Raw genomic sequence first — 27,352 nt, 5'->3', positions numbered from 1 at the left:
ATACAAGCAAAGTACTGAAGAACAATATTAACAGAAGGAACACAGGGTAGCTACAATCTATGGGATACAGCGATGTATAAACTAGCAAGGCTCAGCACTGGGGCCACTCAGCTCTAAGCACTTCACACTACTAACAAATTACAGCAATTCTGTGGCAGGTTCTAGGTTTTTTCTCTACCCTATAATGGGGACCCATGAAAGCTGGATTCTTTTGTTAGTTAGTTTTGAGAGAGTGTAATAGTAATACTTTTTTGTAATAGTTCTGGCTGTCCTGGAACTCACTCTGTAGACCAGGCTGGCCTCAAACTCAGATTTGCTTGTCTGCCTCCGTAGTGCTGGGACTAAAGACGTGTGTTGCTGCCATCCAGTAACAGTTGGATTCTTAATATTCTCCTCCAAAGGCCTATGTGTTCATGGGTACAGTCACCAGCCTATGGCTGTATGGTCTTCAGCACCCAGCCCTTTGTTTCCTGGCCACCATGAGCTGAGGGGCCTATTCTACCACATGTGGCCACCGTGTTGTGTTGCTTTGACACAAGCCCAAGCCACACAGACAAATGATCACGGTCCCAAACCTTCAAATCATCAGCTAAGCCTTTCTCCCTTTATGTGTCACCATGATAGAAGTTGACACACTGAAATGCACTAGCCTAGCCTCCACAAGAACACCTCTGACCTAGTCATGACATGATAGTCTGATATCAAGTGTCTTTTCTTTAATGAAGAAAAGTTTCTTTCCTTTTAGAGACTTTTAAACTACATTTCTGCTTATGACCTCTGCTTCTTTTCGTTTTCCAGTGGGCATCCAGCAGTGGAAACTGTTGGGAATACCTTCCTGATACCTTGCCACATTTACAGCAAGGCACAAACCACCACAACAAAAACCTCAGGGAGCTCACAGCTGACTACAACCCAGCAGAGAATTTGAGCTTCTGAGGTACCTGAAGTTCCCTATTGTTTCTGTTTCTCACTGTGTCTGTCAGCAGGCTGCAGCCTCTGCTGGACTGTGGTGTGCATCCTGAGCAGGACTGCAGAGCACTCACGCAGGGCCCACAGGCAGGGAAATTCAGAAGGAGCCTTTGCCTTGCGTTTCAATGGAGGACATGCGGGTCTGTAAGTGGGTTTCCTTCATTGACTAAGACTACTGCAGCGAGGGTCAGTGAGTCTATGGACTGGAACGCATGTGAACTCCGTACTCACACTTACTTTTGTTTTCTAGTCAGCAAGATCAGTCTCATGTTCTCTTCAGTGCTAAAATTGTAAAGATGAAGAAAGCAAGGCACAGAGGGTCAAGTGACCTGCCCCACATTCTAGCTAGATCAACCCTATCCCAGGCCTGCAGTCTGGTGCACACTATGCCGTGTCTCCCTTACTCAGCTTTCAACGTCCATTCCAACCAACGAGAAAAGTAATTTGTACCTAACACTTCAGTTTGATTAGAAGTAGAAATTGCACTTTAACACCGCGCTGTAAATGAGTAAACTCAGTATACTGACTCCTCCTCCCACGTGAATCTGATTTTGCTCCCATTCCAGCCACCAGCAGCCGTGCTGGAGACTGAAGCCACAGCATCACAGGCAATGGGCTGTTAACTGCATGCATGTTAGTGAGCTGGCTCTGTCCTGGACACAGGAGACCATAGCTCCACTTGACCTAGTAGGTGGAGAAATCACAGTTGACCCATCCTACACTCTCAAGAACCAAGGACGCCAGCACCACTGAGGAGGCACCCCCCACAGCACCAAGCAGGGGCTCTGAAGCAGTCACAGCCATTTACTTTTGATATTAAGCAGAGAGACCTGAGTGCCAAGGCCATTCTGGTGTGGGCAGCCCAGGGAGAGTCAAAGGGACCATAGCTGCTGTGTCAAAGTGCAAGGCCATGGGCCCAGTATCAGTGCAGTGGCAAGACTTCATATAAAGGCATGCCCCAAACGCCATGTTCCCATCACTGTAAGTTAACAGACAGTAAGGCAGCAATGCTGGTGTAGGCTGGTCTTTCCAACCACTGGAGAGGCATCATGAGATGGTCACTTGGACCTAGGGGTTTGAGACCAAGCTAGGAAACACAAGGCAACCCTTTTAAAAAGGGGGACTCTAAATACTGAAATATTTTGCTATATAAGCAAAATCAACAATATTTTCTTTACAAAGTCATTCCTGAATTTGTAGGAATAGCTATAAAACAATAAACAGCATCTCCTCCAGGAGTCTCTGTTGTGTGCACATCTGCATGAAGCCTGTGCAGGACAAGGATGGAATGAGAGGCCTCATGCATACATGTCACCTCTGAGAATCTGCAACTGACATGCCACAGAAGGCTAACTCGGAAAGGAGTGTCTTTCCCCACACCTGATCTGCGTCTACCATGGCTCCTCTGCCTGCTCACACTGGTTTAACTGTGGGGCTACAATCCATCCCAAGCATGTCCCTGCCTCAGTCTCTCCATTTGTGGCCTGATACCTGGTAAGCTGAGTCACATAAGGCTGAGTCCTACTTCCTTCAGGCCTCTTCATGCAAAGGCCTACACACCCTGGTCACTCACACTCCAGGACTGAGGAGTGGCCTTTATGACTCAATAGTTATACAATAGCCCTGGTTTGCTATCCATCTCCCACTTAAATGTGTCTCTGCTGAGAACAAGAATTTTATTTGATGCTAGTCTTTCAAACTAGAACCAGGCCTAGCACAGGGTAGAAGCAAAATAATCGTGGAATTAATAACGATAAACAACATACTGAACCCACTAGAGAATTCCAGAGTTGTCGGCAAAGGAAAAGGGTAAATACTGAAGTACTGGCTAGTGCAACTGACAACAAATCGAAGCATTAACTACGCAAATATTGTCTACTTCTACTGCATGAAGCAGATCCCTGCAGCGTACTCTAAGGAGTTGTCTGTTCCTGCCCCCCAGTGACTCACAGCATCCGCAGGTTGTGAAAGGTACGGTCATCCTGTTCAAGCCACGGCCCTTTGTTGTATTTAAGGTATTCTATGTCCTCTACCACCTAAAACAATAGAAACAGAGAACCCAATTTAGAACTGTGAATGAGGCAACATTATATATTATAAACTCTTGGCATACAAGTCAAGGAGAATAATATGGCAGGACCTAAGTGCTGCTCAGCATGACCCTGCCTCAACACTGCAAAATACCAAGGGGACAGAGCTGCTCTGAAGACTGGAACAAAAGTAAGACTGGATAGAAAGCCAACATTATTAAGGTCAGACTACCCTTGTTTTCTCTAGAAGAAAAGAGCCACCAGAGAAACAGAGGAACCTGAACACCAACACATTCCTGGAGAGCCCCGGCCTCCAGTTTTGCCCTTCCAGAGAGGCCATTTTCTCATACTCAAAGCTTTTCTAGCACACGCCCAGCTTGGATCTCACGTAAAGGCGCATTATTCTAAGATACATACCATTTAAATAGATATCTAATCAAAAGGTATAAAATACATTGAATATGAACAAAGTAGCATTGGACCAGGAAGGTAATGACAGCAGCCTTTAGACCAGGTAGGACAAGAATGCTTACAGCAGGAAGCAGCAGAGCTACACTAGGACCCAGAATCTGTCTCAAAGGCCATTCCCGAGTGGGAGAGCTCACCAGGTCCCCTTCCTCCTGCCCTTTGTATAGAGGAACTGGGCATACAGGATGCTCACAGCCACCATCTCTACAAGATCCTTCTGCAGGACAGAGGGGCCTGAGCTGGCACTCAAATCTTGAATTCCTACGCTTATTATTATTTCCTAACTTTTGACCTTCGTTTCTTTCTGAGACCAGGCCTTGCCGTATAGCCCTAGCTAATCTGGAATTCATTATGTAGACCAGGCTGCCTCAAACTTGCAGTAATCTTCCTGCTTCCCAAGTGCTGGCATTACAAACATGCCTCACTGAGCCCTGGTAATTGAGGCTGTAGACACAACAAAAAAATTTAAAGCGGAACTCCTGTGGGAGGTTTGGTGTTAGTTTTTGTCATTATCATCAGGGTCTCATTATGCAGTTCAGGCTGGTCTTGAATCCACTATGTAGCTCAGGATGGCCTCAAACTTCTGTTTCTTTACTTTGGCCTTATGTTTTTTCACTGAATGGATATTTACTTAATACCATTTAAGAAATGACCTTTTCCCTCCTATTTCACTTTTTTTTATTATTATTATTATTATCTTAAAGGAACTTGCTTTGCCATACTAAGATGGTCTCTGTGTTGAGTCTGGTGAAACAAAAAGAATTCACACTAACTGGGTGACTTACTACTTCTTGCATTAATGACAGAGTTTTTTGCTATTGTATGTATATATTTTTTTGTACGTGGGAGAGCAAATGTCCTAAATTACTCCTTTCAGAATTTTCTTGGCTGGTATTCACTGAGTTTCCTGAAAACTGTTTCACAAAACACAGACTTAAGGAAAACAGCTCTCTTTAAACAACTAACTTTTCCTCTGAATTAAGGCAAGATGCAGCTGTCATGTTCTGTGACACATATATGTACCGAAGTGTTTCATATCTTTGTCATCTATGATTTTAAGATTGTATAAACAAAGCTATTTTTTTTAAAAAAAATATCAACAACTTGATGGCTCAGGGAGGGTAATGAGCAGGACAGATACTGCTGTTTATGTGATGTGGGAGTCCCCTCTGTGTGCTGTGGTTACCATTACTGAATAAAGAAACTGCCTTGGCCTGTTGATAGAGCAGAACTTAGGTAAGTGGACTGAATGCTGGGAGAAAAAAGGACAGAGTCAGAGAGACACTATGGAGCCGCCAGAGTCAGACGTGTCGGAACTTTGCTGGTAGGCCACAACCTCGTGGTGATATACAGATTAATAAAAATGGGTTAAATTAAGATGTAAGAATTAGCCAATTAGAAACTAGAGCTAATGGGCCAAGTAAACACAGCTTCTGTGTGATTATTTCGGGTGTAAGCAAGCCAGTAGGCCAGGAAGAACAAGTGCCCCTCCCCCTCCAACATTTATGACTCGCCAAAGCTCCTAAAGCCAGTAGTAATCAAACCCATCATGTGGCCCAGCGAACCCTGCACATAAGTCTAAGAACATGTGCCGTTGATTAGCACTGCCCTACCTTGGTTGAGTCTTCAGATTCCCAGGTACTGTACACCAAAACCTCACACTGCTCACTGTAAGACAGAATGAGAGATACAAGGTCAGCATTACAGGTGGAAGGTCTGCACAAATGCCCAGAAGCCACTAGAGCCCCTGCTCTGACAAGCATCCACACAGCTGGAACCTGGGTATTCTGGTGTTCATGCTACCACAGTACAGCTATGTAGGAGTTAAAAACCACTTGCTTCATTTTGTTCTTATTCATAACTTTGAGAATTTAAACAATGCCCTAAAACTTTTCAGTATCAAACAATTTAACTGTAACACATACAGATACACCTAGGACCTGAGAACCCTGTGGAGAGGGGAAGCATTCTTCCCTCATGCTTCAACACATGAACAGGAATGAAAGAAGACAGACGTGGTGATGCTAACCCCAATACTGTTTAGGATGCTGACTAAGGGTGTAAAGGACTGAGTATTGATAGAGTCCCTCCACAGGTATGCTGTGTTTCAAGCAATATTTCAGAATGTACCTCTAATGCTAAAATTTATTTTTAGCATCAAGAATCTTAAGGATTTAACTGGAAGGGGAAAAAGCATTTTAAAAAACCCAAATTCACAAAACCTAAACTGAAAAGTCTCCTGTTGGCTCTGCAGCCTGAGGCTGTGAATGGGAAAGAAAATGCTCTGAGCTACAAGGCTTCCTGCAGTCTCTGCAAGACAGCCTGAGTCTGGCATGTGAGCACTGTGCTGGGCTCACCTCATCTTGGGGAGGAAGGTGTTCTTGTAGGCATTCTCGATGTCCTGGAGATAGGCAGAGGTGATCTTCATTTCATGTGGCTGAACAGAAGCAGAGACAAAGAGCAGGAGGCCTTCAGATTCCGTTTCTCATGTGAGTGTGTAAGGCGTGAGCACACTGGGGGCACGGCTTTTTCCTAAGGACCGACAAGCTGCAAGAGCTTTAGGGAACAGGCGGTGGGGGCACAACCAGCGAGAACTGTTCCTGACTACAGAGAAGTCCATGTCATGACCCTCCTCTCACAGAGCAGGGCCAGGAAGAAGGTCCCTGTGAGAAGCCCGGCCCGTCTCTCTGCTGTACCTCACATCAAGAGCAGGCAATGAGAAACCACAGAGACTGCGAGGCCCAGTCTCTCCCATCGGCCTGCACTTTCTCCTACTGTAGACCCCCTCTACCTTTCTGCTCTTCCCCTTCTCTCCCACCTCCACTCTTCCTTCACTCTTTCACTTCTCTTGTCAATTAAGAGTGGACAGTTTAGCCAAAGCTAAGATTCTTCTTCTCCCAGGCTCGTCTTCTGTGGCTTTTGCTCATTTCCTTGCTCAGGACAGGGCTCCTCTACCAGAACACGAGCTGCTGGGTGGGAACTCACCCATCCAGTTAACACTCAGTCCCAGCATTCTGTAGTTGGCACAGAGGACTCATGAAACATTTGTGGGAGGGAAGAGGAGAGGGAGGAAAAGAAGACTAGCCTACTGTTCTGACGTACAGAAATAAAGAAAACATTCCAAAACTGGATTGCGATAGAAGCTGCCACAATTGGCTAAGTTGGCTAAAAATCAGCTGCAAATTTCAACTGGTTCATGTAATCAAGTATAAATCCCACCTCACTGAAGCTGTTCATAAAAATAAAAAAGTCACCCATTTCCTGAGTGCCTGCAGCCCTGGCACCTAGACCAGGCACAGGAAAATGGAACAGTCAGCTGTCTATAAAGGTGGAGAATTCACTCCACCTGGGAACATTATTCCAGAACAGGGGTGCCAGGCACGAACTCGGGCACTTCTGTCTGACAGACACAGGCACTTAGTAGTAACAGGTGAGGGGCCACAAAAGCACTGTAGGGCGACAGGGAATCACATGCAGATGTGCATTCTTCCATACCCATATAAGCCCAAAGAGAAAGCCAGGCTTTGCCCTGCTTGCTAGACTTGCCATGTGCCAGCCAGCCTTGCCCTCTGTTAAGGTAATATACTTCCTTGCTTGTAACATAAACTCAACTCAAAACACCCATCAAATTTACATGACGCTTGAAAGGATATCCAAATCACTTTTATCTCTAGGACAATAGGACATGAGACCCCATAGAGAAGAGAAGAGAAGAGAAGAGAAGAGAAGAGAAGAGAAGAGAAGAGAAGAGAAGAGAAGAGAAGAGAAAAGAGAGAAAGAGAAAGAGAAAGAGAGAAGAAAAAGGACAGAGGATATGCTCACTTTGCCTCCCCACAAGAATGGCTCAGGGGATAGATATACTCTCGCTGGGCCCTCCTGCCTTATGGGGTCACTGGGAACTGGCACACGCTGATCACAAAAAACATGTAGACACCTGGCTTGCATGGGTACCGACTTACATCTCCTTTCTTCTGGATCCGTTTCTGTATCTCTGATACGGGCACATCGATATAGATGACTACGTGGGGTGGCAGGTACTCTGGGAGAGTGAGCCGTTTTATTTCATTGTAGTGGTCCACACCTACACAAGAAAGCCCATCACTATCAAACTCTAGACAGCTACAGACTTCTGGCATCCCAACTGCTGTGCACAGGACAGACCCTGAGTATGTCTTCCTCACTTCTGGGAGAGTTGGAAGCACACCAGTTCTCCTCGTGTGTTTCTTTAGCTGGGATATATGATACACCTGCTGTGTATCTAGTTCTTTACGAACACAAATAAGTGTCTGGTTTACAGGAGTTCAGAAAGCATTTCTTAAAAAATTCAACTGAAAACTTAAGCTCCACTTTTCCGGGTTCAGAATATTTCAGAGAGTTGAACGGACTATGTGTAACTACCCACTGAATCAGATTCACACCAAAATAATCTGGAGCAGTCACCTCACCCTTTTCAAACAGTCCTGGTAATCAGAGGTTTGTTATTCAAAAGAATTAAAACCCACTCCTTTGGACACACACACCATGTCCACATCAGCCCCCAACAGGGTGCCTCTGGGCAGTGTTGAGAAAGAACTGCTTGTATGGTAAAATCTTCCTGAATGACAAGTGGATGCTCACACCAAGGCCCACAGAAAGACACTTCTTCCACTTCACAGAACACCCCAGTGACCCGCCTGGTCACTGTATCGAAGGCTATCTTTGGACTGGACTGTGATCAAGACCACTGCAGTAGGGAAAGCGTGATGGAGGAGGCATGCCTATGGACATAGGGCACTTGCACAGACTGCCCTGACCACACCCGCATGAGCCCAGGAGAAAACCAGGCCTTGCCCTACGTGCTAGACCTGCAAGCAGCAGCCTTGCACGCTGCTAAGGTAATGTACTACCTTGCTTCCTCTGTTCCATCTCCATTTGCCTGCTTACGTCTGACAACATCCCATTCCTTAGGCCTCTTTTCCTCACTGGATGCCACTGACTTCTGCCAATGTACTTTTCCCTATCCTGGCACTAATACGACTGGCTACAGTCTCCAATCTTATACATGTAAAATTCAATGGTCACGTGTTACAAACATTGGCAAGGCCAACCCCCTCACACTCTTCAGCTCTGTCTGGGCACACACAGCCATGGAGCTTTATCCACAGGGTTTCCACCTCCTCAGTAGTTGCACCCAGGACCTGGTCACCACTGTTATCACTCAGGAGCATTACCAAGTGAAAACAGGCCCACTGCAGGCGCTGACACCAGACCACACCTGCTGGCATCAATCCCTCAGGCCACAGCAGCATAATCAGCGTTTAGGTATACCCTGAGCCCATTTAAGAGAGTCTTGTACCCAGGACACCCAAACAGAAACCACCTCGGAGAAACTGACTCTTCTTCATTCTAGAAACTGGTCTCCCATCACTCTCCTCCCGTGCTTCTGCAAGACTGAGCACTTTCCCTCCTGTAGACAGTTCCCGCTGCCAGTGTGTCCTCCAACTTAGTCCTACCCCAACATGTTCTCTTCCAACCTCCTCCCAACTGGCCTCCTCCCCGTGGACTTTTCCTCACCATCTATGTTCTTTCCAGACACTTCTGTGAGCTTCTAACTACCAAATCTTCCTTCTCCACTTAAAATGCTCAGCGACCCCTCAGGACTTCCAGAAGACATCCAAGCTTTCTTCCCTAGGCCAGCCCTTACCTGTCCATGCCCTGTCATGCACTGACACTTCACACCACTGCCAGTCCCCATCCCTCCCCTAGCCTGCTGCTGACAATGGACCTGTCCTCACTCCCTCTGGCACTCGGTGTCTGACCCCTGAAGGCCATTCACTGCAGGAGCTGTCCCTGGCAATGACTCCCAGCCATGCACACGTCAGTCAGGCCCCAGGCGTGCTCTTTCCCTAGCACTCCAGAGCGAAGCGGAGGGTGCTCAGGGACGCTGTGCTGCCGCTCATCATTTCTGCGGGCTTCATTCCCTGTCCCTAGGATAACAAAAGCCTTGCCTGAGATCCCTGAACATCCAGGCAGAGCTGTGTACAGTGGCACCCAGAAATACCTGTTGGCCAACCTCAGCTGCCGCTTGGCATGTACAGGGCAGCTGTTCCTTGCCCACTCCTTCCGCTTCACACACACAGATGGACGACTTCTAGCCACCAGGATACAGCAGAGCCAGAGTCTCAGATTACAACTATCCTTTTGCTTGCCTCAGTTTCCCTGACCGACTATACTCACGCTGACCATTAGATTTCAGTACCACTGGTACAGCTATCAAGCACGCAGGCAAGAACCTAACACTGAAACTGACTCAGGCCAAGTACAGTATAGCCCAAACTCCTTACAGGCACAGCAACTGCCCCAGGGTTCCCAGGCTAACTGGCTTTAACCAACAGACTTTTATCCTTTCTCCTTTGTCATCTGCCAATGTCCCTAAAACAGGTTCACTAATTTGTTAGAGGGGCAACTGTACAGAAACTGACAGGGAAAATACAATGGCCCAATTTCATAAAAACTACACACTAGACCTGGAGAGTTTAGCAAAATTAGCTATAGAGGTCAAGGAAAACTAGTGGAGCTGTGGGCTGACCTCAGGACCAAGGGTCTCTTGGGGTAAAGTGAGAGGAGCTACAGGATGCAGAGTTTTCCTGAACATCAAGGATGCCTCTAGGGTAAGTGAATGGACAAAAGATACCTATTTAGGATGACAAGGACAATGGGAGCTTGCTGAGCTCCCTTTCTCCTGGGGAATGTGGTATGCAACAGCACAAAATACCCTCCCCTCGGCCTCTGTGGAGGTATCCCCATCAGCAGAGGGCACAACTCACACTCCTTTCGGATGAAGCCCTGGTTGTACATTGCCTCCAGGAAGACAAAGTCACTGTAGATGGAGCGCTCCAAGACCACACCTTGTCCTGTTGAAACAGGTAAACAGTTTTAAACCAAATGAATAAAAATTACTGCTAACTAGAAATTCCAGTTTAGAAATGGAAAACAAAAGCCCAGTCACTTACAATTCTAGTTCTTACAAATACATTCAAAGACTACACTGTTACAAGTGGAAAACACATTTAAAACCACAGTGCTTTTTTAGTTTGGGGTAACACTGTCTCCTCCATCACCTGGAACAGAAGAGGAAGATGGGTTCTAAACCAGCTACTTCAGCCTCACTGTGACCTCTCAGATCCCAGGTCAACTCTTCCTATACTTCACATCTTACTCATCACAACCATCCTCAAATTCTCTCAAACTATATATATATATATAGTTTTCTGTTTGAGAGAATTTGAGGATGGTTGTATTAAGTATAAAAATGTCCCAAGTTCAGAGTAATTTAATAACTCTTTGTTATCTCATGTGTCTGGAAATGGGACAAATTCATGTCCTGATCTTGCCACAAGAGGTGGAATCCAGCATTTGGCAAAGTGCTGTACCATAGGGTCAAAGTAACATTCCTGTTTCTCCTGAGACCGTCTCCATCATTAAAGAAAAGCATCTTGCTCTCTTTCAACAGCAGCTTCAGGTTTCTGCCTCAGATCAATCACGTCCCAAAGAGGAGCCTGGTTCAGAGCACTATTTTATGTTGACAGAGACATGCTTAACTCTCCAATCAAACACACTTTCTAGACCAGATATGTAATGACCACTTCTTTCTCTAGGTCCAGGGTCTTCCACGTCTGTCAATATGATCTGAGAGATGGGCAGCCAGACGGGGACACTCCTGTCTTTGAGGTGGTGGTGGTACTGAAGCAGCCAAAGGTAATCGCTTCAGTCACACTCAATGAGAAGGCAAGGAAGCTCATAGCCTCTGCCAATGATATCTGCACTCTTCCTGCTCAGCAGCAGCAGGCCACTTGCAAACTGGGCTGATAAAGTTGGGCTCATATCTCCTAATGGCCTCCTCTCCTTCAGAGTAACAACCTCCAGTCCAATATTCTAAGCTGGCCACTTCTCACCTTTATTGCCATCACTGCCAGCTTCACTCATGGCAATGTGGTCCTCATGATACTCAGGACAAAATTCCCTGCAATCCATCCTGCTGGGTCTAGGCAGAACCTTCCCCTATGGAAGAACGGGTCCTGGCTCCACTCACCATCCAGAGAAAACTCGTTGTCCAGTGTTTGAGAAGTTAGCTGGTTGTTATGTAACTTAATCTAAGACCAGCTTCCCTAGAGCACTCCCACCAACTCACTTCTGCCACGCATCTTTCCAGTCAGTCTCTATGTTCCAATTAAAACAGAAGCTTCCTTCCTGCAGTATTCCTGGCTTGAGTAATGAGCCTAGCACACAGCAGGTACTTACTTACAAAACAGTAACTGAACACAGCATAAAAGGAAGCAAATCACTGTTCATTGAACATGTAAAATGTTTCTTTTTAATTTAAGAAACAAATGGTTAGGAAATAGGGTAGAATATGCTAAAAAACAAAAACAAACAAAAAACCAACCAAGGACTGCCCTGAGGGCCAATATCATTTCCAAGCTACTGTTTGGATTTCCCTGAGGGAGGTCCTGGTACGGAACCCAAGAAGATTCCAGATCACATAAGTTCCTAGGAACAATACTAATCAAGCCCAGAGCTTTTCCATCCTTGGGAGAAAACTAATCATTAACAAAATTGGGGAATAAAAACCAGACTCTTCTGGGACAAATGGGAATCTGTGAAGCAGCTTTATCAGCTATCTTGAGGCCGTGCTGAAAACACATCTTTGTTCTTCTAGCTCAGCTCAGAATCAGAATCACTGGTCCAACGTTCAGGAACACCTGAACTTGTCTAAAACCACAATCAACCACAGGGAAGCCACTGACACAGGAAGCAGACACAGCCTTAAACACAAACCACCTGGTTTTTCCCACACTGTCTGTCTACCAAACATGGGGCAGCCACTGCCATACAAAGTAGACTGAGCCTTAAACATCAGCCACTCCCTCTCCCACACAGTTCACTCATCAACCACATAAGAGTAGACACAGCCTTAAATACCAGCCATAGTCCCCCCAACCCCCAACATACTGTGCCACTCTGAGTACAGCTCCTGGCATATGGCACAGTACGCCTGCTGTCAGTTTTCAGGTATTCTGGGTTCAGGTCCAAGTTAACAACTTTGCTGCTTCCCAGGGAAGGGGCTATATCCTGACCTCATCTACACACATGTTCTGTCATGCCCTTGCTTTCGAGTCCCTGCTACCAGTCTCTCACTCTAAACTTTGCTTGTCCAAATACACCCTGCTTAGGACACACTCTCCCTAACTGTAGGGGCCCCTGAGACCCTGCATATTTTGCCTCCTCCCAACTTCTGCCATCTTTTCAAGGTTTAACTTTTACTCTGTGACAACTTCCAGCCTGGCCACTGTCCCTCCAAAAAACCCACTGGCTGTCATTCATGTCTATACAGGACACACAGTCCATCCTGAAGAGTTCGACTTCACATTCTCCCAGTCACCCGTGTGCTCCATCCTCCATCAAGGTTTATGCTTAAAGCAGTGACATTACTTCTACAAGCTTGCCTAAAGTACCTTTCAGAAAACCTCTATTCAGAACGGGATCAAGAAAGGGAAAGCCCACCACCCCTGATCAGGAACAGAGCGGTACCTGTGCTCAACAGGTGTTCCAGGGCGTCTGAGTACTGTAGGAGGCGGCTGGCATACAGCCAGGACTGCAGGCGGTAGCTGTTGCCATCGTTGCTTTTGGGATTATCATAAAATTTCTCTAAGCTACAGCTGCCACTAAATTCCGTGTGGAGGGGCCTTCCATCGCCTGTGGTGCTGCTTGAGTACTGGATGCCTGCTTCTGGAAAGTGCTTCATGCCTAAGGAAGAGAAGACTCAGAGGAAGCATGGCTGACCACTACCACTCGAAGTGCATGGCTGGACAAAAACACAAAGAAAATATGAATGCTATGGCCAGGGCTGGGCATCAGAGCCCAAGGGAAGTCACCTTTGTGCCCACATTTCTTTTCATGCTCAAGAAGCAGATGAGGGGACAATGGCTAAAGTGAAGGCTTCACCATTTCCTGCAGTCTTCCTGCCTCAGCCTCTCAAGCACTGGAGATTATAGGCATATATTAAATAAGCAACTAAAAAATGTGAATGACCTACCTTAGGCTTAAATTTACCTAGTCAACAGAAAACAAATTCTAGGTGGGATAAGCAGCCACAGGCTTGAAAAGCTAGGGTCAACCTGCATGATGTCCATACCTAGCTTCTCTGCGATCTCCTTTGCGAGCTTGTTCTTCCCAGAGCATATGTTTCCATCTACCGTTATCACTCGGCTGTACTGATTCAGTTTTTTGGTTGTCTTATCACCAAGAACGAAGGCGAGAGGTCCATACTTCAGCTGGCATTGCACACTGGTATGAATCTGTCCCTGAAAAAAACATCACATCACCTCTGGTTACTGCTGGCATTAGCAATTATTAGGTAAAATAGGAGGAGGCCTCTCTTATCTGATGAGCTGACTCCCTTCTTCCTTAGTGCAAGCTCTCTGAGAGTTGAATGTTTACATCCCTAGGTCTCAGAACAGGGCCTGAAACAAGGATGCTTGCTATGTTAATGAAAACTGGGTGGATGGATGAACAGATGAATAGGTGGATGGACAAACGGCAGAGGGGAGGTAGACCCAACAGAACAAAAATACCTCTCTGATCAAGGCTTCTGTCTTCAGCCTGTTAGCTCACCACCAAGTACACAGTTTAAGCACGGGAAAGCTAGAAGACTTAAACCAAAGTAGAGTTTCCATACTCTAACCCCCAAGTATGATTGATGTTCTTTACAGCGGGAACTGTCCACGATCTAACAAACAACAGGGTAAATAAAGCATTATCTTTGCCTTCGTTTAACTCCATAATCACTCACAGAAGCCAAATTCACAGGTTAAGAGGAAGAAGCATCACCACCCTCTCCTGGTGCACTGCTGCTGAGGTCATTTTTACATCTCTCATCCATAAGGCAAGAGACATCCTCAGCAGTCTCGCAGTCCATTCAGCAAACTGAAGTAATCCACACTCTCCCCAAACAAAAAAAGATCAGCAAGCAGGGAACAGCGGTGGGTACATAGTTAAAAGGCAAACAACTGGAAGGGCAGCAAATTCTAAAGTGGGAAGTAAACCAATCTCAAAGATGATGCGGATGGCAAGTAAGCGCCTAAGATGCCCCCAAGAGAACCCAGACACGCACTGTGTGTGCTCACATGATGCCCACAAATGCAAATGACTGCCAGCACCAACACCAGCAAGAGAGCGTGCAGCAGGACGCTCTGTACTGCTGAGTAGTGCAAATGGGACAGTCAGTGGGCAACAGATGGTTACAAGACTACCATCTCACTAATACCCAGCAACCACATCACAGCTGATAAACATTCCCACATGAAATTTGCACGCATACTCCATGCAGCTCGAAGGGGAAACTGTCAATATGGTCTTCAAATAGGCAAATAGACAAGTGATAATATATTCGAACTATGGAGCATCACCCAGCGATTAAAAGGAATGACACAAACAAGCCATAAAGACATGAACCAATCTTTTTCTTTTTTTTGCTGTTTCTGAGGTTTGATTTTGAGACAAGGGTCTCACTATGTGGACCTGGCCGTTTCATGCTGGAATTAAAGGTGTGCACCATGATATCTGGCTTAAGATTTATTATTTAGAGAGAGAGAGAGAGAGAGAAAGAGAGAGAGTGCGTGTTAGAGGAGCAACCGCTGAGCTATCTGTCCAGCCCCACTGTAAAAGTAATTGGACACATAAACAGTAGTGTGACAGGCAATATAATGTGTGACTGACTAAAGTCCAGAAAAGGCAAAATGACAGAAATCATCAAAAGAGCAATGGCTGTCAGTTTAGAGGGTGGAAAATAAATGAACATTAAGCACAATGGATTTTTTTTTTAGGGCTGTAAACTAATTTGTGTGGTACTATAAAAAGGCACCAATATGTCACTGTCCACTGTGCAAAACCACTGGACTTCACGGCGTGAAGAACGAACTCAGTGCACGCAAAACTTAGGGTGAACTTCCGACACACACACGTGAAACAAGGTCACTGAAGGGAGTGCTGAAGGAACAAGGGTTGTAACCTCTAAGAGTCAAGGTCAAAGCAAAAGTGCACTGGAATATGCCTAGTTGATAAGCGTGGTCCTAACGGGGCATAGGCGGACAGCGCTGATTCCGGCTCACATTTATGCACACCCGATTTCTCTCTCCAGCTCATTCATATTTCTCACATACACCACTCCTCTGCTCAAAACAAAAATCCTAAATAAGAAGGTCAACCCCTTCACTAATTTAACACCTCTGCAGTTGTAGCTACTAAGAAGCAAAGACATTATGGTGCTGTCAAAAAACGTGTCCTGTTCCCAGCCGCGGCCCCCGCGGAACCTAGTATGACCCACTATTCTGCATGCATCTTAGGAAGTCCTAATCCTCCCCTAATCTACCCCAAAAGTCTCTGTTGCGGCTCCACATCACGTCACCCCAGCGTCCACGGGGCGCTCAACAAAGCAGCTTTGCCAAACACTGAACGGAAGAGCAAGCGGGCCCAGAGTCCAGGGCCCCGGCCTCCCGGTTCCCCAGATGCAGCTTGGAGAGAGAGTGCCGCCGCAAAGCTGCACCCGGAGCTGTGGGTAGGGATCTCGGGAGCTAGCGGCTGAAGGGTCTGACCAACAACGTCGGGGAATCGGGGCTCGGAGAGGACAGTCCGAGATCCAGGCAAGACATGCCGCCCGCCGCTCACCACGCGCTGGGCTCCGGCCGCGAGGCCCCGCGCGGACGCTGACGCCGGGAGAAGTCTCAGCAGTCTCAAGGCCATTGCTCAGCCGTCCCCGCCGGCTCAAGGACCAGACGGACGCGAGCGCGACCGGGTCCTAGGCTGTCTGCGGCGCGCTGCCATGACGTCACAGCCGAGGTGTTCGCGGCGCCTGTCGGAAAAAAAATAACCTTCTTGGGGTGAATAGAAGATTGGGCCAGGTTATACTGGAGGGACGACGCTTAAGCTTAGACCTACACTATGAGCAAGGTGTTAGCTCCTTTGGGCGAGTAGCGCGGCTGGACCCCCAGACAATAGATCTACGTATGTGGCGAAGGGCGAGAAGACCCTCCTGGGCCTTGCCGATTGCATGGAGGCTGCCAACTCTGAGCTGGGGTTCTCGTAGATGCCTTGAGGGGTGCGACGAAAGTGTGACTGTACGGGTTCTATGGGGTGGATCCGCTCGCTCCCCAGATCCTGTGGTGAGAACCCGCCACCCGGGTCCACGCCCGACCTCTGAGGACTGGACCCTACTTCCTGGGTTCTGTGGGCTTCACCTACTCCCTGCCTGGGTTCGGAGAGGAGGCTCTGCCACCCGCTTGGGCTCTGTGGTTGAGACCCGCTCGGGACTCGGTTTTGAGCTCTTGTCCGCTGAGAGCTGAGGGGGCCTCAGGTCTAGAACCACCATGGTCTCCAGGGCAGAGCTCCCTGCCTCACTTCCACAGCCCTCCTGGAGACTTCTTAAGCTCCAAGACCCTCTGAGGCTAAGGAGGAAGAGTCTGAGGAAGCCAAGAAAGTGCTGTGGGGAGTGTGTGTGCCCCCAAAACAGTGGGAGTCCCGCCCTGGGAGTGGACCACTTTCACCAAAGCTCCCTTGCCTTTCCTATTTCTAGGAAGCCCAGTGCTCCTTCCAGTTTATTGAGAATGGCTCTCCACATAGCTCCTGCATCTCGATCATCCTATTTCGCAACTCCCCTCCAATGCGCTAGGTGTCAGTACCGGGCAGGCTCACCCTTAAGAAAGACACTGCCTCACCTCCTAAGTTGAGGTATGTCTGACAGCTTTAGCTGGTGGCATAATGGAAAAGGGTGTATGTCATTAACTTGCAAATCTTAATGGTGCTACTTAAGCTGGAGCCAGTCATCTGCCCCAAGTTTGCTCAGTTTTTGTTGTGAATCAACCGTGAGATATTTTTAAATATTTACTATTCAATGAGCTTTGAATCTCTGAATTACAACCCCCCTCATTTTTTAAATATATTGTTCTTATAATAATGAGTTGTATTTGAACTTTTAAAAAGAATTCTTCACTTGTTCACTGAGGAACAAGTGAAGTCTATGATTTTTAATCAGGGATTCTTTTTCTCTCTCGCCTTATCTCCAAAATAATATAAGCGTCAACAAAATGACCTAGGAAGTATTTGCACCCGTTTTATTTTCCCTGGATGCTTGTGACTAGAAGGTTTCTTGATGGGGGTTGAGGCTCTCCCGAAGCTGTTGGAGGAACTCCACAGGCACTCAGAGGAAGAATAAGCCTACTTGAGTGGCAGCTCTCTCCTCCAGCAAGATTTTTCTTTAGAAGAGTTGAGTGAGGAAGTTTCCCAAATGACAACACAAGACTGGGAACTCCAGCGGAAAGTCAGAAGAAGAGAATGGAGAATGGAAGCTTTGTCGTCTATTCCTTGGTGAATGAGTTTTAAAATCACATTTGGTTGAAACAAAACTTTAATCTCCTTTTTGTAGGGCTTCATGAGTATACAGGAAATGCTCAAAATGTCATACTTAGAAAAGGGAGGTGTCTAGAAGAACCCAAATGAAAGGAATGTTTGGTCCAGTGAGCAGAGTAGGGAATAAGCCTCACCGGAGGTTGTTTTAAGTTTGTCTGCATAAGGTAACACCTTGACTTACTTACCACTTACAATGCTGCAAAAATGATTATCCCCCAAAGATAAGCAAATAAGGATGAAATTCTTTTAAAAGTATGTACAAGGTATCCGTTGGAAACTGGAGGGAATGTAGAGGAATCAAACAGAAAACAGTGACTTCATGAAAATAAAATCTTTCTGCACAGCAAGAGAACAATTAAGAGAAGTGATAGCCTGTAAAACGGGAGAAAATCTTTGCTTGCTACTTATCTGTTGTAGGATTGATATGTAGACTATACAAAGAACTCACTAGACATCAACCAGCCCAGTCAATAAATAGGCCCGTGAAATGAGCCAATAGACCTGTGAAATGGGCAGATAATTCTCAAATGATGAAACACCGGTAGCCAATAAACATGAAAAATTTAAGGATATCATTAGTGAGTAAAGAAATACAATTAAAAATGCATTGCTATCCCACTTCACCCAAGTCAAAATGATAGTCAAAAAGAAAATGAATAACCCACAAATTCTGGTGAGGATGTGGACAAAAAGGAATATTTATATATACACTGCTAGTGATAATGTATATGCTAAACTAGCCTGTATGGATATCAGTATGGAGATTCTTCAAAAAAAAAAAACCTGGAAATAGAGCTACCATATGACCGTACCACACCTAGGCGCTTACCCCAAGCAATTCCAAGTCAACATGCTATGAAAATACACTTGCACCTCAATGTTTATTACAACACTGTTCACAATAGCTAAGTTGTGGGGCCAACCTGTGTTCAGCATGAGAAGAATGAAGAAAATGTGCTAGATATAAAAATATAATTTTGTTCGGCCCTAAAGAATCTTGAAATTTGGAGGAGGAGGAAAGAATGCAACTGGAGAGTATCATGTTAAGTAAATTAAGTCAGAAAGGCCAAAATTCTCGTCTTTTCTCTTGTTTGGGCGTCCTAGAGTTTATAGATAAACTCATGTATGCACTGATGGTGTAAAAGTGGAAGGGAAACAGCACCAAAACGAGCGATGTGAGATGTAAAGGGTGAGAAGAGGGTCATGAGGTGTGGGGGAATGTTCAAAGTACATGACATGCATGCGTGGAAGTAGCTTGTGAAACCTATATAATATTTTGAGTCATTAAAATGAAAAAGACACAGGCCTTCACAAATCAATTATATGATAACCTTAGTAGTTCTGTGTTGAAGAAATTGAATTTGTAATTTTTAAAAAATCACTTAACCAAAAATGAAATTCTTAAATATGCATACTTTCCTGAAGAATTTTGCTTGATATGTAAACGTATAAATTTGTATAATCCCCTTCAAAAACCAGAAGAGAGAATGCTTACCACCACATGTTATGATGTCATAACTGTCAAAGACAGTACAAAAATTTAAGAACTCCATAGATCAATATCTCTTATGAATATATACAGGAAAATTCTCAAGAAAACATTAGCAAATTGAATCCAACAACATATAAAATGAGAAGAGAACACCAGATGCAAATGCGATCTAGTCAAAGGATACAAAGCCAGCTGACGTTTGAAAACTTAGTAATATAAACAAAACAGGAAATATATGTGATCAGAGTGCCTGATACAGGAAAAGCATTGGACACACTAAATCCTCATTTATAATAAAAGAACACATCTGCTCCAATAAAGGCTTTAGGACAACTGCCTAAAAACATACTAAAAGCATATAAGTCAGAGCTGAGTAGCAGATAGAATTCAATTTATGCTTGGTCTGAGTAAACTGTAACACTTGAGTTTAAGTGTAACACATCTGTAGGCTACAACATATAAAATAACGTAAGAAATCAAAAAGCCCTCAAAAATGGAGAGGCTTACATATCACAGATCAGAAGAAATACACCAGGTTGATTTTTCCCAAGCCGATCTATAGGTTTAATGGAGTTCCCACTAAAACCTTCACAAGGATGTTTTAATAGGTAGAGACAAACTTTATAAAATTACAGAAATGTAAAGATGCTAGATTGCCCACGATGGATTTAAGAAGAAGAATAAAGTCAGAGGAACTACTCTCCCGTTGTTGAGCTTTACTAATGCTGCTATCAATCAAGAGTGTGCAGTGGTTCTGGAGGCTATGGTATGCAAAAAACAAGAGCCAGTGAAACAGAGAGAGCTGCCACAACGGAGCCCGCACAGATCTCAGCTGTTTCTACAGTGGTGCAAACATGGTTCCTTGGCCTAGTGGGAGAGCGATTGGCTAGCCATGGGAAAAGCAAATGAACTGTCAATAACCTTAACACCTGGAAAAAAGGTCCTAAAATCATGTGTTTGGATGGATCATGTATTTGAATGTAATATGTAAAATCACAAAGCTTTTAGGAAAAAATAGGAGAAACATTTTAGGCCTAGGACTAGGGAAGTAGTTTTTAAAAAATTTCTTTAAAAATTGAGCTATATATTTTCTCTGCTTCCCTCTCTTTCTCTTCCCTCCCCCCTTCAACCCTCTCCCATGATCCCCATGCTCCCAATTTACTCAGGAGTTCTCGTCTTTTTCTACTTCCCATGTAGATTACAACCATGTATGTCTCTCTTAGTAGAGTCCTCTTTGTTGTCTAGGTTCTCTGGGATTGTGAATTGTAGGCTGGCTTTTCTTGGGAAGTTTTTTTTTTAACTTGATATCAAAAGCATAATCCAGAATAGGAAACAGGTTAACTAGACTTTACCAAATCCAGAAATGCCTGCTGCATGAAACCTTAAGAGGATGAAAAGACAAACTACAGGTAGAGAAAATATTTACAAGCCACATATTTGACAACAGACTTGTGTCTCGGATATATAAGTAGCTTCCTTAAACTCACATTAGAAATAATCCAAGATTGGGCATGGTGGCACACTCCGGAGGTCAAGAGGTGTGGTTCCGTTTATAGTATATTATGTGTTGAAATAAAAGGACAGGGAAAACAACTTGGGGCATCCAGAGGCTCTAGTGAGGGATGTGGCTGTGTGTCAGCAGCGGCAGATGTCTTCTGATGATGGGAATGCTCTGCCCCCCAGCTACACTGTGTCCAGTCATCACAAACATGCATGCTCTGTAACAGATGAATCTGTATAAATGATGGGATTTGAACAAGTGCCGTAGGGTGTGCTATAGTCGATGTCCTGTCACCAAACCGTGCCTTAGTCACACAAGAGGACACTGGTGGGAAGACCAGGCAAAGGATACATGGGCCTACCTAGTATATGTCTTTGCAACTTTATGTAAACCTACCATGATCTCTAAAAGAAAGCTCAAAATTACATTGTGCCAGTATAATAAAGTAACAGAATTTTACAATTTACACTTAAGAGATGGGTTTTTGTGTCATAATTTTTCGAAACCCAAGCACTTGAAAGAAGAACTGCTAACCAAAGCTACAAAGTAGGGTCAAGAAATTGAAATTGTGACAGAAGACAGGTGCTCATTATTTTCTTATTAAAATCTCAAAATTGTGATGATAACAGTATCTCCTAATTAATCTGTAGATTCAGCACATTTTCATGAATGAAAACCTGTGACCGTTTCTTCTGTTGACACTGACAAGCAGATTCTAAGATGTGTAACTCCTTTCAGGAAGACTCAAAGGAAACCAGGACGACATAGACTAGAAGTACATGAATGGAGGACACGCTAGCGAATCTCACAGCATGGGAAAGACCACATGGAAAAGCCCTGTAGGACTGGTGCAGGAAAAGACAGACAGGCAGGTTGACCTGGACCAGGTCCTTCTTTAATGATTGGGTCTTGAGGGAGAAGTGCCAGGAGATGGGGGTGTGGGGTAGAAAATAGATAAAATAAAAGCTGGGGTCTTACATAAGCTGATGATGACTTATGCCCAAGCAAGTTTATTAAGGAATCCAGCAGCTTATATACTATTTTTAGGGGGAGATATGGCTAAATCAAACTGTGCTGTCAAGATAACACATGATCCTTTTGACACAGCTGCTTTGGAGCTGATAAGCACAGCCCAGTGAGAAAATTAGGGTTCCCAGAAACCACAACCTTGACTCCAAGGCACGGACATGAGCCCCAGACTATCCTTGTGGTATCTACACCTGTACAAGGACACAGAGATAATATGCCTTTTGACCTTTCATCAGAGCCTCTGAGAAAGTCTTGAGTGGGTCTGGCTCCCAAAACCAGGTAGATAAAAGAAAAAGGCTGGAGTTCAAAGCACAAGGATCCACATGTTCTCACTGATTTGTTTTATTAAAGGTAACACTATCTAGGGAAGGATGTGACCTTTCAAACAATGGGTAAGTACTAGACTAATTTCAGGTCCTTGTGAAAATGGTTTCAGTTTCAGATGGATTACAAATTTAAACATTTAAAAAGCAAAGGTAGAATATCACAGGAGAACATTTTCATGAACGTAGGGGAAGTTAACATTTCTAAAATGTAAAATCTCTATAAGGGAATTTTACATGTTAGACATAAAAATAAAAAACTTTTCTTCGTTGTAAGACCCATGAGGTCAGAGCATATAATGAACTGGAAGGTTTTTTCTTCCAAGGGCTCAGATCTGACAAGGAGCTCGGATCCAGATGATGTAAGAAGCCCTGTAAGGAAAGAGACCAATGTGAAAACGGGCAGAAGATGTGGGCAGCTCACCAGAGAGGCCACAGCCAATGAACAGTGTCAGTACCTGCAGAACACCGCTTGCATTTGGGAAATGCAAATATAAGTCACAGTAAGAAGCCTTTGGAGCCCAGAAGAAAGGCTGAATGGAAACAGATGTACAGCACTGCGTGTTGGCCAGGATTTAGAACCTCTAGGATTCTTCTCCTACACTGGTAATGGGAGTAAAACTGGTACATAAAGTTTGGAAATCAGTTTCTTCTAAACCTGACCATACACATATCTTGTGTTTCAGCAGATATAGAAACGTACAGCCTTCGTGTACCTATGTCTAGCCTAGATCCATCTCTGTGTAGGTCACTAAACTGCATAGATTATCAACAAAATACTACCTGGATTGTATATAGCAGCATTACACATCCTAGACAGTACCTGTAATACTGTCCACCAAGAGCAAAATACAGGACTACATGCTGATACATATGTGAATATCGCTGAGCAACAATGCATGAATCATTGCTACATGCAAAGACACCCAAACACAAACTGCTGAGCCAAAGCAGAACATGAAAGTGTATATGTACTTCATGATTACAATAATGAAGCTCAAAACATCCAGATTACTCTCTGGAAATAGCAACCAGCATAGTGGTTATCTTGACACAGAGAAGGTGCCTAGAGTTGGATTCTAATGCTTGATCTGCCTGGGAGATAGTTTCCTGAGTCCACACTCAGTAAATATGTTTGGATAACGGCTTATTACTGTAGGTAATTTTATAGGTTTGTTAAATTTCATTAAAAATATTGAATAGAATATGATATGAGATTTTATTTGAATTCTGCTTGAGAATACTTAATGTCTACTGAGGAGTATTACCCAGGCCCAGGGTCCTTCTCAGAGCATCCTTAAATTCAGTGTTCCTCAGACAGTAGATCAAAGGATTCATCATAGGTGTGAGGACGGTGTACACAGCAGAGATGAGCTTGTTGGAGCTCCGGGAATCGATAGCCTGGGGTCTCACATACATGAAGATCATGGCCATGTAGAAGAAGGTGACCACGGTGAGGTGGGAGGCACAGGTGGAGAAGGCCCTCCACCGTCCTGTGGCCGAAGGGATACGCAGCACAGCCAGGGTGATGTGCCCATAGGAGAGGATGGTGGCTATGAGGGGGAACACCAGAATGATGAAGGCCAGAATGAAGTCCACCAGCTCTGCTGTAGAGAAGTCAGTGCAGGCCAGCTTGAGGATGGGAGAGATGTCACAGAAGAAGTGGTTCAAGACATTGGAGCCACAGAAAGAGGCACTGGAGATAAAATAGACCTTGATCATCGAGATGGTGAAGCCACTAGCAAAAGAGAAGGCCACGAGCTGGACACACAGCCCCGTGGTCATGATGACTTGGTAGCGCAGGGGATGGCAGATGGCCACATAGCGGTCATAGGCCATGGAAGCCAGGAGTACACACTCTGTGCACACCAGGGAGCTGAAGAAGTAAAGCTGAGTCATGCAACCAGCGAAAGAGATGCATTTCCTCTGCAGGAGGAAACCGTCCAGCATCTTGGGGATGATGTCTGACACATACCAGATCTCTAGGAAAGACAAGGAACCCAGGAAGTAGTACATGGGTCTGTGGAGAGAGGCGCTGCTCCAGACAGTGAGGATGATGGCCAGGTTCTCCACCAGCACGAAGAGGTAGGCGAGCAGGAAGAGGAGGAAGAGCAGGTACTGCAGCCTGGGGGCTGTGGGGAAGCCCAGCAGGATGAACATGCTGACCTTGGTGATGTTCTCCCCCCTCATCCTTCTGCAGCTGCAAAAGATCCACAGGTCAATAGGAAGGGCCAAGTGTCAACTGAGGGGAGAACAGGGAGCAGTCAGTAGCTTCAGGTGGAAAACAGTGGTCCTGGTTCCTCTGAGCAGCAGGGAAAGGAATTAATTTTCCTGTCAGGTCTTAAACTGGGGAGACCAATGCACTTGTGTTTGGGTGCATAATGAAGAGGGGATGGGCAAGAGGGGCACTACTGAGGATAGATATTTAAGATGTAGGAAGCCTACATGGCCCATCAGGAAACTAGCTGGAGTTAAGAATGGGTTTCTGAGAGATTGCGGGGAAAAGGGAACACTCTTACATTGCTGGTGGGAGTGCAAGCTGGTACAGCCCTTTTGGATGTCAGTGGGGCAACTTCTCAGAAAGTTAGGAAACAACCTTCCTCAAGACCCACTAATACCACATTTGGGTATATATCCAAAGGATGCTCAATCGTGCCACAAGGACATGTGCTCAACTATGTTCATAGCAGCTTTGTTTGACATAGCCAGAACCTGGAAACAACCTCGACTGAAGGATGGATAAGGAAAATGTGGTACATTTACACAATGGAGTACTACACAGCAGAAAAAAATAACAGCATCTTGAATTTTGCAGGCAAATGGATGGGGCTAGAAAACATCATTTTGAGTGAGGTAATCCAGACCCAGAAAGATAATCATCACATGTACTCACTTATTGGTGGTTTTTAAACATAAAGCAAAGAAAACCAGCCTACAAACCACAATCCCAGAAAAACCTAGATAACAATGAGGATCTAAGAGAGACTTACATAGATCTAATATACATGGAAAGTAGAAAAAGACAAGATCTCCTGAGTAATTTGGGAGCATGGGGACCTTGGGAGAGGGTTGAAGGGGAGGAGAGAAGCAGGGAGGGCAGCAAAGAAAAATGTAGAGCTCAATAAAAATCAATAAAATTAAAAAAGAATGGGTTTCTTTGCTGTGCTGCTGGATTTGGGTTCAGTATTCAGAAAGGGCTTGTATTGGCTTCTCCAGCCACCATCAGGATCCACCCCTTGTTCAATCATGGCAAGCATGATAATGCTCGTGATACACGCACACGCACACACACACACACACACACACACACACACACACACGTGTGTGTGTGTATGTATTCCCCTTGAATCAGAGATGCCATAGCTGGTGTTTTCTCTGCTCTACTTTTATCATAAACATTTATCATGGAGAAAGCCAGGATAGACAGGGCTGTGTGCGCTACCCTGTAGGGGTGAATATAGCCAAGGCTTTGCTCCTTAGTCTTGACGTAAGAGGACAGAAAGGACTGTGTTCTTGCCATGCTGGAGATGTGAGTGTAATGGTCTAGGCTGCTGCTGTGACTCAGTGAGGTCTCCAAAGTGTGGCCAGCTTCCCCCACGCAGCCAGCACACACCAGAAGGAACTCACATCTGCTCACACACCCTGACACTCCACATGTAATAACCGCATCACCGCCTTTATTGACTATATACAAAAGTGGTGTCTAGGAAGCTGGCTTAATTTGAATGCAGTGTTGGGAAGTCAACTTAATTTGAAAATAGAAAATCCACGGCCAGAGGAGGTCTAGGAAAGTTCCTGGAAGCCCTTTGGGGGAAGAGTTTGCCTCAGCAAATAAAGAACAATGCCCTCTGGGGCCACCGCTGCAGTTGTGAGAACACCGGTTAGAAAGTTGCAGAGGTCTCAGTAGTCCTCATTGTCTCAAGAACAATGACAATGGGTTTTTGATCCTACTGCACGTACTGGCTTTGTGGGATCCTAGGCAGTTTGGATGCTCACCTTACTAGACCTGGATGGAGGTGGGCGGTCCTTGGACTTCCCACAGGGCAGGGAACCCTGATAGCTCTTTGGGCTGATGAGGGAGGGGGACTTGGTTGGGGGAGGGGGAGGGAAATGGGAGGCGGTGGCGGGGAAGAGACAGAAATCTTTAATAAATAAATAAATAAACAGAAAAAAAATAAAGTTGCAGAGGAAGACGAGGTACTGCAGTCCACGCATACTGAGGCAGGAAGGCCTCACGGTGTGGTCAGAAACATTGCATGAAGTGAGGACACGGCAGGATGGAGCTGTGGCCATAGAAAGCTGAGGTGCAGCCGGGGATCCCTGAGGCAAATGCTGACCTATTGCAGTTCCAACAGTGAAGGAAATCAAAGAAGACTAGGGCTGAGTATTACAACTTACAGAAGCTAGTCCACTCATGGGAACAGGGACTAGGCCCAGGTCTCAGAAGCACTGACAGAGTCGGACAAGAGTTCCAGAGCAGGCCTTATTCAAGGTGGACAGGGAGCAGACACAGAGGTGGCCACATGAATGCATATGGTGTAAGCCTCCAATATTCCTGCAGCTCAGACAAAAAGATTTGGGACAAGATCTGGACATCAGGCAACCAAGCTGACCCTGAACTAAATAGGGAGTGTGTGCGTGGCGTGGCGGGGGGGGGGGTTCCAGAGGCTGCTCAGGATCCTGGGGAACTGGTGGGCAAAAGGGATGTCAGGAGCCTTAGCCCCTCCAACTAGGGATCCTGGGCATGGAGTTATAAAGGAGGCAACACCCACCAGCTCACATCCACAGAGGAGCCAGAGCCAAGCCCACTGTTCATTCAGGAGGCTAGGTCTGGGCCTAGGAGAGGCCCCACATCCACAGATAGTTCTTGAAGGTAGCAGAGTGTCACCAAATAGGCGCAGACTATTTTCTACAAACACTGAGACGTGTGCCAGCTCTAGGATAGAAGACTGTCTTGTGGGGCTGATCGTACAACTCGACAGCACTGGACTTGCATTCCCTTACCTGCAGGTTGGGAGCTGTCCTATCCCATTGTGTCTGCAGGCCTCTGGGCCAGTGACTGTGTCTGCTCTCCTGCTTTCTCCTCCACTACCCATTG

At 45.5% G+C, this 27,352-nt stretch overlaps 2 protein-coding genes and 1 pseudogene across 2 annotated transcripts in view; all 3 read right to left on the bottom strand.

The window, feature by feature from the left end:
- Ndufa10 (NADH:ubiquinone oxidoreductase subunit A10) overlaps positions 1–16,300 on the bottom strand; it is a 38,940-nt gene extending 22,640 nt beyond the window's left edge. Inside the window, exons 1-8 of the mRNA XM_005361677.2 lie at positions 16,173–16,300; positions 13,642–13,810; positions 13,038–13,253; positions 10,274–10,360; positions 7,427–7,548; positions 5,825–5,904; positions 5,081–5,135; positions 2,920–3,005 (exon numbers count right to left, since the gene is read on the bottom strand). Of these exons, the coding sequence (XP_005361734.1) occupies positions 2,920–3,005; positions 5,081–5,135; positions 5,825–5,904; positions 7,427–7,548; positions 10,274–10,360; positions 13,038–13,253; positions 13,642–13,810; positions 16,173–16,247 (890 nt within the window). The 5' untranslated portion in view covers positions 16,248–16,300. The remainder of the gene's footprint in view (positions 1–2,919; positions 3,006–5,080; positions 5,136–5,824; positions 5,905–7,426; positions 7,549–10,273; positions 10,361–13,037; positions 13,254–13,641; positions 13,811–16,172) is intronic.
- On the bottom strand, positions 10,780–11,248 carry LOC113457653 (annotated as a pseudogene).
- Positions 16,301–23,505: 7,205 nt separating the features above from the next.
- On the bottom strand, positions 23,506–24,444 carry LOC101986974 (olfactory receptor 6B2). Its single transcript, XM_005361676.1, has one exon. The coding sequence runs from the start codon at positions 24,442–24,444 to the stop codon at positions 23,506–23,508; it is 939 nt and encodes a 312-aa protein (XP_005361733.1).
- Positions 24,445–27,352: the final 2,908 nt, after the last annotated feature.

Source organism: Microtus ochrogaster, linkage group LG4 (genome assembly GCF_000317375.1).
Source record: "Microtus ochrogaster isolate Prairie Vole_2 linkage group LG4, MicOch1.0, whole genome shotgun sequence".
Lineage (NCBI taxonomy): Eukaryota > Metazoa > Chordata > Mammalia > Rodentia > Cricetidae > Microtus > Microtus ochrogaster.
This window is presented reverse-complemented; position numbering and strand designations above follow the sequence as displayed.

What these genes read in the sequence shown, in the direction of transcription:
- LOC101986974 (XM_005361676.1), bottom strand. Translation starts at nt 24,444, where the DNA reads ATGAGGGGGGAGAACATCACCAAGGTCAGCATGTTCATCCTGCTGGGC.